The 12,949-nt window shown below is 31.8% G+C and overlaps 1 protein-coding gene across 1 annotated transcript in view; it reads right to left on the bottom strand.

The window, feature by feature from the left end:
- The window catches only part of LOC114130361 (homeotic protein distal-less), a 104,978-nt gene extending 98,734 nt beyond the window's left edge, over window positions 1-6,244 (bottom strand). The window contains exon 1 of the mRNA XM_050205251.1: window positions 5,172-6,244. Coding sequence (XP_050061208.1) covers window positions 5,172-5,655 — 484 coding nt within the window. The 5' untranslated portion in view covers window positions 5,656-6,244. The remainder of the gene's footprint in view (window positions 1-5,171) is intronic.
- Between the last annotated feature and the right edge of the window lie 6,705 nt (window positions 6,245-12,949).

Here is a 12,949-nt window from a genome sequence, read left to right as displayed (position 1 = left end):
AAATTAATTTTATAAAAAAAAAAAATCTGAAATTTTAAATATATTAATTAATAATTATTAGACAATAATTTATAAAAATAATTATCATATGACATAATATTGCATATTCACAGAAAATATTATATAACTATAAAGTTAATTATAAACGGAAATTTTATAGGGGTAACCTCTTCATTAATATGTTATTTGTTAGCTTAAAAAAAGGTAGGCAGGTATAATTATTAATTTTATACTAAAAAAAAAAGTAACTTATTTTTAACTAAGTTAAGTTACTTTTATTTTCTAATTAACTTGTAACTTTTGCAAGTTAAAAAAAAAATAGAATTAACTTTTAACTTTAAACTTAACTTACTATTTTCTATATTAACTTAACTTAACGAGTTAAAAAAAATAGTTAACTTGCCCAGCCTTGTAGATATGTATATAGAAACTAATAATTATATATTTATAGTAATACTTATTTTAAAAATGAATAGTTTTCGAACAAGTTTAAAAATAAAAAAATATAATAGGTATATTTTAAATCGGATTGATCACTTATTGAAAGTTATACTTTTTTTCAGAAAATGTGATAATATTAATGAGTAGGTATATTATAATTTACCTAATATTTTAAGCGACAAGATTTAAACATATTAACAGAATGGAAAGTGACTAAAATTACATTTGAGCTCTGCAACCTTGAATATTATATTCGCTATATTATATTACGTTACTTATATATGTAAAACTAATATATTATATTATTTAATGTGATAATTTCTTATAAAAAAAATGTAAATTTATTATTTATTTGAGATAATATTTTTATCTACGTGTTAACAAAAAGCGCAGAAGCTGTTTATAACTCTTGGGAATCAATGTAATATTTTTCCATACAGTATCGATTTTAATCACTAACGACATCTACGTAATTGAACATGCGGTCTGATTTTATGAATAAAAAACGATGTATTATTAAAATCTTTGCTGCTGGCAATCTGTCATCGTGTCGTCTTGGCGGCGTATAATGAAAATATGAAATTTGAAAACCGCAGCCACCGTGGTTTCGATTAATCGACCGTTACAATATAAATAATACCTAATATAACATTATGTGAATATATATATATAAATTATATACGCCTATACAGCTATATAATAGCTGTTTAGAATTAAATTCGATATGATTTATTATGTTACGCACCCACACACGTATGCGTATAATTATTATATAATGAATAGAAAACGATATTTAATTATCACGATTGACACCTTATATATATATATATGTATATAGGATAGAGGTATCTACCTATATCATGTTTGAACTAGGGTTAAAAAATGTCATATTAATATTTGCTTTTATGTTGAAAATTAAAATACAAGGTAGGCATACAAGTTTAAGTAAGTACAATACTGCAATATAGTGGTTATTATTTTACATGTATTTAAACGTGTTTAAGGCAAATAAGCATAGACATAAATATATATATTATAGCCACTATACCTAAACAATTGAACAGTTTTGTTCTACTATTTAAATTACTGTCTAATAATCAATATAATTCAGAACAAAAGTGATCCAATTATTCCAATTTAAGTATAATTTATCATTGTAGGTACATTACATTTTGAAACAGTCTATAAAATTATATAAAAAATCTTATTTTGAAACGTTTGTCAAACACATTATACTTTTATGATTTATGAACAAAAATGCATAAAACGCATACCTAGTATTATGCCCAATGGAAAAGATGCAATTAATAATTATATATACAAAATATTATGAATAAGATTTATACCGGGCAAAAACCAAATAAAAAGCACTGTGGACATCATTAAATCAGCTATATATTAAAAAAATATTGACGAGTAAGTATATATAAAATATGTCATAGGTAACCTAATTGTTTTGTTCTGTGAATTCGAGGGATAGGGCGATATCAGTGAATATACATAATAGGGATGTCGGGACGAAGAGTGAAAGGGGGACGATGGCTGCTGCTGCGGTGTATGTATTATAATATATAGGTATACTTAAAACCCCCACACTACAACCTATACAGTATAATACGAGTATATTAGTACATAACTATATAGTTATACACTTATATACATTTAAACACGCGTGCGTATTAATGTATTAAAAACGGTAATAAAAATTAGCTTGGGGTTGAGTTATATGACCGGCCACTCCGTGTGGCGTGTGTGATCTCATTGTTATCGTCTCGCATTAAAATAGTATAATATCGATGAAATATGATTGAATGGGTTCTTCCCTCATCATCGGTGATTTTTTGAGATTTTTTTCAAATTACATAATTTTATGATTGAGCGCGATCAAATAAAAGTTTATATGGAATTTTTAACTGCAGGAATTATGTAAAAATGTTCAAAAATAACAATAATTAGGTACTAAATTTTATCTCGATGCCGTAATATTTAATTCTACCGTAGCTACATGTAATAAAATGCGCTCTTCTGAGACAGACTATAAATTATTAAATCGTATTTTATTATAAATATTATATAATATGTATATTGTATAAATACAATTCTCTCGGCTAATGAACTTATAATAACTGCAGCAGCTCATCGCCGGTGTATAAACAAACGAATCGAGGGAAAATAATGTTCCAATAAGTACCTCAATATAATATAACATAAATATAAATACCTATACATTATATTGCTCTTAGTTTTAGTGCATAGGTTAAATTTGTGTTAGTGTCTATTCGAAAAACACTTGTCATCTGCGGACATGTTCATACTCGCGTTGCAATGTGTGTACGTGAGTTAAAACTTTTGTCTCTGTGACGATATAATAGTACCTATAATAGATAGGTATACAATTAATGTATTATATTATTATACAAATTATAACAGCGATATAAAAAAATGAAACGAAATAACAACGCGGAATTATGAAAATACGGTATATACTGTTGTATATAATATGTTTATGTATGTAGATACCTATGTATAATAGAGAATATAGGAAAACTATCAATACCATGTAGATTTGGTATAGTATATTGTGCAAAATGAACGTGTTAATAGGTTACAATGAACTTCTACCTATTGCATTAATATTACCGATAATATTAATATGTATATAAAATATTAATATATATTAATATATGTATCAGGAAGGTCCGACTAATTTACATCTAAATACAGCATGCAGTTACACATATTTAATCGTGAACATTGTATAAAATTATGTTTCACCTAACTTTATGATCCATATGTTACTTTATTATACTGTTGCTATGTTCGAGAATCGAGAAAATATTATTGTTAAGTACCTATAGCGATGAGAGAACGCCGTGAAATGCCATAATTATTATAGATACCTTTTGTCGCGTTTATCATAGTATAATATTATTATAATGTAGGTACATACCTATAACATATTGAAGAAAATTATAGTAATGTATATAGTTTCTACAATATTGTTATCTCCTGGATTTTGAATTTTGAGTTAAATTAAAAAAAAAAAAATGACAAGTACCTAACACTACTACCTATTACATCCAAGAAACAATAAACAGAAACGTTTCATAAAAATCTTATATATTATGCTATATTATATTCTAGTAATAATAAATAGTAATATATAACTATACTATTACATTGTTTAAGATTGGTGCCCGGGGTAAAATTCAAAATATTAGCCCCCTAATATTCTAAAAAAAAATTTTTGGTGCCCCCTTTAAACAGTTTAAACCATGCCCCCTAGACCCCCACGGCACGGCTCTGAATTGTTTACACACAAGACTTGAAGTTAACGTGTATTTTAAATTTATGACCCGTCTTGAGTAATCATTTTTTATTTTGTTTAAATGGTTTAACTATATAGGTAAATAAATGATGGGCATAGATAATTCGACCATATAGTTTTCTTTTCACTCTATACCTAAAAACATTGTTAATGTTTATTGTCGCGAAGATAGTCATTTACGATGACGGCAGTAAGAACCCTTAACGTCATCATTAATGTTTTAATCCTATATAATTGCATATATATTTTTTTTTATCAAATGACTAAAAATGCTCTACGCCTATACAACAAAATAGTATATGCTACCGAGACGTATTGATATGAGATAATATTCACGATAGTATACGGAATCGTGCGGATCGTGCAATATGTTTATGGGCACACAGTATAATATTATAGGTACTCTCGTAAATGGGAAAACTTATATATGTGTATATAGGTACTTATATATATATATTATATGCGGCCTGTGTGGTCTAATCGGCGTGCGCTTTATACAGACGACGGACTGAATAAATCGATTATCGCGCATTGTTTTAGAAGAGGCTATAATATATTATCCCACATCATTGTCCGAAAAATACTTTATTATTTCTATATACATATCAAAACGAATTTTTAAAAATTTTAGAAGTATTTAGCATATACAAACTTTTCAACATAGATTTTTATTTAATAATTATATTTCAATAAAAAAAACATATAGTTATATTGTGCTGTTCTGCTTTATTTATATTTATGTAAGTATATTGAGATATTATATTAAAAATATTTATAAATTTCTAAGTCATTTGCAACATTTTTTTTCATAAACTTATGAATAATTGATTAAAAAAAATCTCTTTGAAATATATTTTATTTGAAAACATTAGTTTTGTATGATGTGCAAACGTTTGTAGAAGGATTACATCATTGTCGTTTTTCAAATATTGGCTATTGTTTTCCTATATAATTTATAGATAAGGTAACCCAATAATGTGCACGATAGAATGACTGTTTTCAACGTAGGTAAAAAATACGACCATTTATAACGATTGTAGCGACGAATAATATAAATATATTATAATATATAAATTATAAATCGATAAATATTTCGAGTCAAAGGATCAACAGCTATGCAAAAAAAAAAACCGCGATTTCGATAGTTAGCAGAGAAGCAGGTCCTAGACGTACTAGCTGTATATAGATAGCTATACCTATTATTTCACTATACCTACAAAATACAGAAGTGAGGGTCCAAAATCAAAATCAAAATCAGTCGTACGAACCACACCCCCTCCCCAGCAACAACACATTACCGGAGTCGCGAGCCTTAACCCGAGTCCCGCGGTAACGATTCGGCACAGAGGTTCTAATATATACATGACTATAAGTGGACGTCGGCTTAAACTTTGACGCTTACCTTCTTTGGTCGGCGAAGGACACTGCGGCGTGTACGATCCGATGTGATAGCCCGAGTACGAGTTCTGGTGCATCGTCGGGAACGGGTACGCGGACATGGCGCCCCTGGGGCTGCCGAACCCGCCGGCGCCGTCGTGGTGGTGCGGTTGCAGCGACGCCGCGTTGCCGTGGTGCTGCGTGGGGCTGCTGTGGTGCTGGTTGACCGCGGCCGCGGCCGCAGCGGCAAAGTGTGGATGGGCGTGCGGGTGCGGGTGATAGACGCCGCGCACGTTGTACGGGTTCTGCTGGAGCTCGATGAACGCGGACTTGGACGTCGGCACCGGAGTTATGCTGCCGCCGCCTCCGCTTCCGCCGCGCGAGTCTTGGCCACCGACGGCCGCGTTGTTGCCGCCGCCCGAGCCGTTGGCGCCACCGCCGCCTCCCCCGCCGGAGCCCGGTCCGCCCGAGCTCAGGGCCGTCGCGTCCATGGCGTCACCGCCGGCCATCGACGACGGGGTGCCCGTGGACCTCTGTTGCTGTTGCTGGTTAGCGCCACCACCGCCGCCCCCTCCGAACGGGCTCCCGATCTCCCCGTAATTCAGCGTGATGGCTGTCGGGTACAACGGTCGGGTGGAGAAATCAATTTCGACCGGCGGCCGACGTGTTGTTGCGTCTACCGGTGCGACCGCTCGCGCGTCCGCGGTGCAGTGTGCGGGCCGCTGCGGATACGATGTTTTCAAAACGGAAAACCCGCGAAACGATACTGACGCGCACTGGCACTGCGATACGCGTATAGACGACGCGTTCCGATCAAACTGTACAACAATATAAGGTATATAGTGTGAAACGCGTGTGCGTTTCGTACGCCGGTCGGGCGCGTGTGACGTCGGTGAAAAACGAGATCGTTAAACGAAAAAAAAAAAAATTCAAAACGAGACGATCGTAATAATTAAATGTGAAAACGGAAAAAAAAAACCGCGACGTGACGGCGAACGACGACGCGACGACGAGACACGGACCACGGTAACGTGCGCACGGACGACGCGATACGTTCGACGGACGACCTCGCAATGAACCGGCCGAGAGATGTCGTCGCACAACGCGTCGGGGTGCAACCAGTCGGACCGGTCCGGTAAAGGAGGCGGTTACGGCGCGCGCGGACCCCGCCGCGTCCCCCGCCCATTGGTCGTCCGCCATCGTCGCGGCTCGCCGCCGGCGGTGGGGAACGTCGCGCGCGGCGGCGGCGGACCCGGCCCCGGACGCCGTCACCCCGCCACCGCCTACGCGCGCGCTCTCCCACTCGGCCGCCGCCGCCGGAGCGCTCACGCACGCACGCCCCCCCACCCCCGCCACACCGTCGGCGGCCGGTTAGCGCCGTAGCGACGTCGCGGTTCTCCGGTGCGCCCGGTTGTGGGTGCGTGCGCGCAACGAGACGGGCGAGCGTGCGCGACGCGCCGCGGCGGCGGTCGATTCTTTTCGTGCCCCCGCCGCCCGCCCGCTCGCCGTACCGACGCCCGCCGCGCGCACCGCAGCGCCGACACGGAAAAACCGATCCCCCCACCCCCCGTCCCGCCTGCCGCGGCGCGCGCGCGGCCGGAGCCTCGGAACCGTCGCCGCCTCGCCCGCCCCCGCCGCGTCCACGGTGTCGGACGACGGCTCGACGCCTCTCGACCCCCTCACCCGCCCACCCGACGTCGCGGCCGCCGACGCCATTTGTGCGGCGTCCGTACACATGTCGTGTACATGTTATATTATGTATATATATCGTGTGCGCGCTTATATATTACACGAGTATAGCGTACGCCGAGTAATATTTTTTCGACGCTCTGGTCGCGGTTTTCCCGAACCGCGGCGAAATATTATAATATATTTTTAGAAGCTGGGACGTGCATGTGTCGCGTACTGGGCGTCTGATGCGTCCACGGTCTATACTCACATCACGTCATATATATACGATTTTGGCGAAGTTCTGACTGTCGCGGTTTTGTCTATATTATGATAATTATGTGTACGTTTGTTATTTTTTACGAAGGACACGTCATGTCGCATGTACTTACCTATGTAGGTACATTTATACATAATAATATGATATTGAGTGCATCTATATATAATACGCCTTTATGTTATATGCACTTTTGTAGCCATCTATACTCCTGCAGAGCAGGATGGTTTTGCTGCACAGTCAAAACGGTCCTCTACGTATACTGCTATACTTGTCCCGCTGTATAATACATAACAATTTTCATGGCCCTCTCAAAAAAAAAAATTTTGGAAACTTAGCGTTCAAATTATATACTATCTAACCGATTTGTAGTCGGTGTTTTTGAGGTCTATATAGATACAATACTGGTATTTAAATATGTGTACAATATACTATTTTCTATCCTAAAATAGTTTTCTTCTATATTGCAGACACTGTAACAATTCTAAAATAAGCTGCTTGGTTCTTATTCCGTATACTCTGACGTATAGACGGTCTGTCATCTGTATCATATTATGTATATGTATATACCTACTGTGTAAATAATATAAAATATAATAATATTAAACATATTTTTATTTTACCTATTCATAGAATTTCATGTGATACATAAATATATTGCAAAATATAAAGTACAGTTCACCTATAGTTGGTATTTAAAAATATAATAGAATAGAATAAATGTAATAAAAAAAATTCTTATCAATTATATTCTCTCTTATTTGCAATGAAATAATATATAGATTTTCATCATCACTGCGTTTAACAAAAGTATAATGATAATCTATTAAAAAAAAATTATTTTTTACACCGTTTTTTAATACATCAATACGTCATATGCATAAAAAAAACATATGCACCGCTATTATTCCTATTATATTATTTATTTTTTGTTAAAATCAAGCTGATTATAATTTATAATATATTATATACAAAAGTATTTTATATTTTGTCTTTATCATCATCAGTAACATATTATAGCTATACATTATAGTGATATTAAAAATGTATACATAAATATAAATATAAGGTATTCTATAATAAATAATTACTAAAAAACTTAAATTTTTTTTTTTGATACCTAATATTTATCATTAAAATAGTGTCGACATTAAGAAATTGATTTATAAATAAGTAAACTATATAATATGTAATATGTTCCTATATATATTTACACATTATTATTGCATGCTTATAGTATATGTTTTTAATAAAACGCCCATACAGTATATAGTATATATATAATAACATTATATATACATGAATATATTGAAGGAAAATTACTATTATAAACGACTCGGTAACTTTAATTTGTGTTATTTAAATGCAATTATTTTACGCTTATAGAACATTTGTATTGTTTTTGAAGGGATGTTAATTGAAACATATATTGAAAAACATCATTTTAGAGTAAAAAGCGTCCTTAACTGTAGTTTAGTTAGTATTAATAGATACGTGTATACATGATGGGACCTATAATAAACCTATAATAATATGTATATTTCTGTCACTTTTCTATACAAAACTACCCTGCTATACCCTGGTGATAATAGTACAATATAATTATTGTACTGAGAGATACATGTATTCTACACAAATATTATTAAATGGAATTTTATTTTTCATAGATCAATACAGTATTATTAAATACACGAAAGACTAAAATCTTATATCCACATTAACACGTGATAAAATTTGGTATATCTACCTACATAAATCCTTAAACAGATTAAATATAAATTATTTAGTGTTATATTTAATCTATGGTGTATAATAATATCTAATATCATGTTTTAAAATTGTTGTTTTTATTTTAGGTATATATATTCATATAATAATAAGTACGTATTAATATGCCATCAAATTCCGTACAAATATGTATCGCACTATTATATTGTTATAAGGTATATTATACCTCACTGCAGCACATTTTTAGTGTTGATTTACTGTTTCAAATGTGTAAAAGAGGTGATTCGCTTGCGGAAACCGCAGTGCATTTATCTAAATCCTACTATGTAGTACATAATGCGTATTATATACTTATAAATCAAAGTTTTGTCGCCTAAATATAGGTAAGAGGGTGCATGATACACTTGTATCATATCATATATATATATATATGTATATAGGATCATAATTGCTTTCAAGTCTCAGTAGTCTGTAAAGTAAAAAAATATATATGTATATATATACATAAGTATATTATGATGCGTATTTTGGAAAAGACATAATACGAGTAGGTAATGAGCTCTGCAGCAGGATAAGGTTATGGAAGAAATCACACGCGTTTAAATTATGTTTAAATTCCACGTGTTTCTTGTTTTTACATGATATCATTCCTAATTATAATTATTATTATATACTGCTCGAAGAAGAAAAAACCTTCAAATCTAAAAACTAGGACGGAAAATTCTCAAGGACAAAACAGATGTACGTTTTCCTAAGTTTTTATGTACCTACCTATGCACATATATCTATAATATATACACGTAATGCATATATATGCATATTATGTGTATACCTGGCCTATATATATATATGTATATAAATACATACTTATGTTTTTTTCACTGTAGAATTATTATACAACGTAATATTTAATGAATACAAACAAACGTAGGTACCTATATATAATTGTGTGTATTTTATCTTGAAGGTACACACAAAAAATCTTCATGCACTTGGCCACTTGAAAAATTAACACTATAAATAGGTATAATATATAGTATTCATCTATATATGCAGGTAACTGCACATATTTAAATTTCTCAAAATATAATAAATTGCAAAGTATTCTTAGATAATTCACTTGTTATAGCTCCACAGGTGTGTATTATGAATACCTATATAATTATATTATATAAAATTAGAAATATTATTTAATAGCTATTTTTAAATTTATGTAACTGCAGCTCCTGTAGACTGTAGGTACAACTATACTTAGGTATACATTATACTACTATAATAACGTATTATGATTTTAAATTATAACTTTGGATACATATTCTTTATATATTATAAAGTGCGAGTAAATGAAAAGTGAAAACCTATTTAGATTTTGTTTTGTATACACTTATTAATTGATCTAGCTATTATATATAGCTATAAGTTAGGTGTATAATTTATTTTTATTTCTTAATTTGTTGTCTTACACTTATCATTAAATAATAAAAGCATAAGTATATTAAAATTAAACTATGTTACATCTTTTGAAATTGTAATATACCTGCGCAGTATTTATCTTGTAATGTACCTATATAATAATATATGCATATTATACATACCTATTATACATATAGATATGTATATTATGTATATTATAGATATCTAATCGATAGTTATATGTTTATTATAAAAGTTCAAGGAGGGTGACTACAATTGTGAACTACACACAACAAACCTATAGTATTAAATCTTAACATTGTTATTATTATTTAAATTTGATATACTTTATATGTCTTATACGTTTTGCATTTTATTACACAGACTATATATAGTAGATTATAGTTATATTACCCATAAAATGTATGAATTATTTAAAGATTAGCTATCACATGATATATGCTCGTTGATGGTAAGAGATTCATGACTTATACAAGTAATTCAAAAAAAAAAAATATATATATATAATATACATGTGTATATAATACTTGAAAATAATAGCAATAAAAAAGTTTTTCAAATAATTTGATGTTTTGTACAATGACGTCACTAATTTTGCACTAATGCTCTCTATATATTATAATATATAAATAATCATATTTTAGTAATTTTGAGTGTGGGCCATATTCAATGCGTATATTATAAATTAATTATGTTCAAGCTTTTCGGAATAATATATACTCTAAAATATTATATAACACAAGACTTCTATATTGTATATCTATAGTCTATATAGTATATATGTATATACCAGTGCAGCAGAGCAATGAAAATCAATAATAATCGTTTATATTAAACGAATATTAAATTCGTTACCTAGCTATAGGTTACCAATTCACGTATAGATGGATGATGGATTTATTTAAAAACGGTGGTCCATTAAGGGAAATTGCAGCAGCTATACATAATATATGTAATGTATATAGTCGCATATTTTGGTAACACGAGAGACGAGACCATCCCACATCGCCGTACGCGCCTGACGAGTTATAATACGCCTTACAAACTAATTATTTTTATTAAAACTAATTTAATGGGCATATATAGAGGTATACATTATATTATAATCTACACCAATAGATATATTAGGTTTCAAATAAATAACGGGCGGAGGAATCGAATTCATCTGTTTTAGTTTTTATATAGTACCTAAAATTGTTTTATAATTTCAAACATTTCACAAAAATGCAATGCATTAAATAATACAAAGAATATAATTGTTTAACGCTATAGAAAATATGAACATTTTGTTTCAAAGCACTTTGAGCTTAACATGCCTATAATATATACATATTGTGTATAAGTCGTAAATTATTTCAGCATATAGTATATGCTGTCTTTCCTTGCGTGGATACTGCGGAACATATATTATAATATAATATATAGTTTTAATTTTAATTACCAAGATAATTAATTATAGTTATAGTATAATACATGATGTGGAATGTACCAACATCGTAATTGTCGTATTGCAGAATATGAGATAGTAATATTTGTATGTATAAAATAATTTATATACTCTTCGTGTAGTGTGTACAATTCAAAACGATTTTGATTAGAGACGTTATAACTATATTATATATGAATATCAAACATACATTTTAATAATATTAACTTTTTAACAAATATATTTTTAGTTTTTTTCCATCGTTTGTTTTTAAAAATACTGAGAAATTTCGTTCGACTTACCATCATACTTTTGTGCCAAATTTGAATAAATGTATTCAAGTACTAGACCAAATTTTTTATAAGAAACCTCCCACGAAGTTGTCGATTAGGGAATTTTTTTTTTTTATTAAAGTACGATTTCATTAAGCATAAAAAAAGTACCTTTTAATAGTAAATTTACTTTATTTGCATATGGGTGAATTACAATAATTAAGCTTATATGATTTATTAAAACGCCTTGTGCATAGAATACGCAACGATATATATAGGTATACATTTTTGTATAGTAAAACAAATAAAAAATAAGACGTGCGTTTACTCTGTAGTAATTTGAATTTAATACTGATATTGCTATTCCCAGGTATAAATAAAATACATCATATATATTTATATATATATACATATAATTCTACTTTTTTGTCTTTACGTGGGTACCACACCTACATTATGATGATTACCAAAAAAGTCATTGTTGCGCTATATGTACTTTACCTTCGGTCGAGTATTATTATACGTTGACAATAAACAAACAATAAACATATATATAATATAAAAAACAACAAATGTACTGTCATAAAATTCAATTTCACACGCCTGTGCATTTGAATGTGAGAAAAAACTAGGTGCCTATAATACCTCTATGCATATTACAATAAATACTAAAAAATGTGAATCTGTCGTTTCAATTATAAAGTTATGATAATATTGTATTGGATCGTCGTACGACTTAAATCGTTTTACAGTATAAATACATTTACTAAATAGGATATATTACATGTTTTACGCTGTATAACTAATATTCAGTTAATAAAAATTAGTCAACAATAAAAATGTTGGGTCATTACAATAAAAATAATGATATATATATATCATTATATCATATTAATATACTTAAGAAAAAATAACTGAGCTCTTAATCAGCTTATAATTTTAATTAGTAGATAAGTCAGCCTATAATTTAATATTAGACATAGTCATAGTCATTATTA

The sequence above is a fragment of the Aphis gossypii genome, chromosome X (assembly GCF_020184175.1).
Source record: "Aphis gossypii isolate Hap1 chromosome X, ASM2018417v2, whole genome shotgun sequence".
Lineage (NCBI taxonomy): Eukaryota > Metazoa > Arthropoda > Insecta > Hemiptera > Aphididae > Aphis > Aphis gossypii.
Note: the sequence above shows the minus strand (reverse complement) of the source record. Positions and strands in the feature narration are given on the sequence as shown.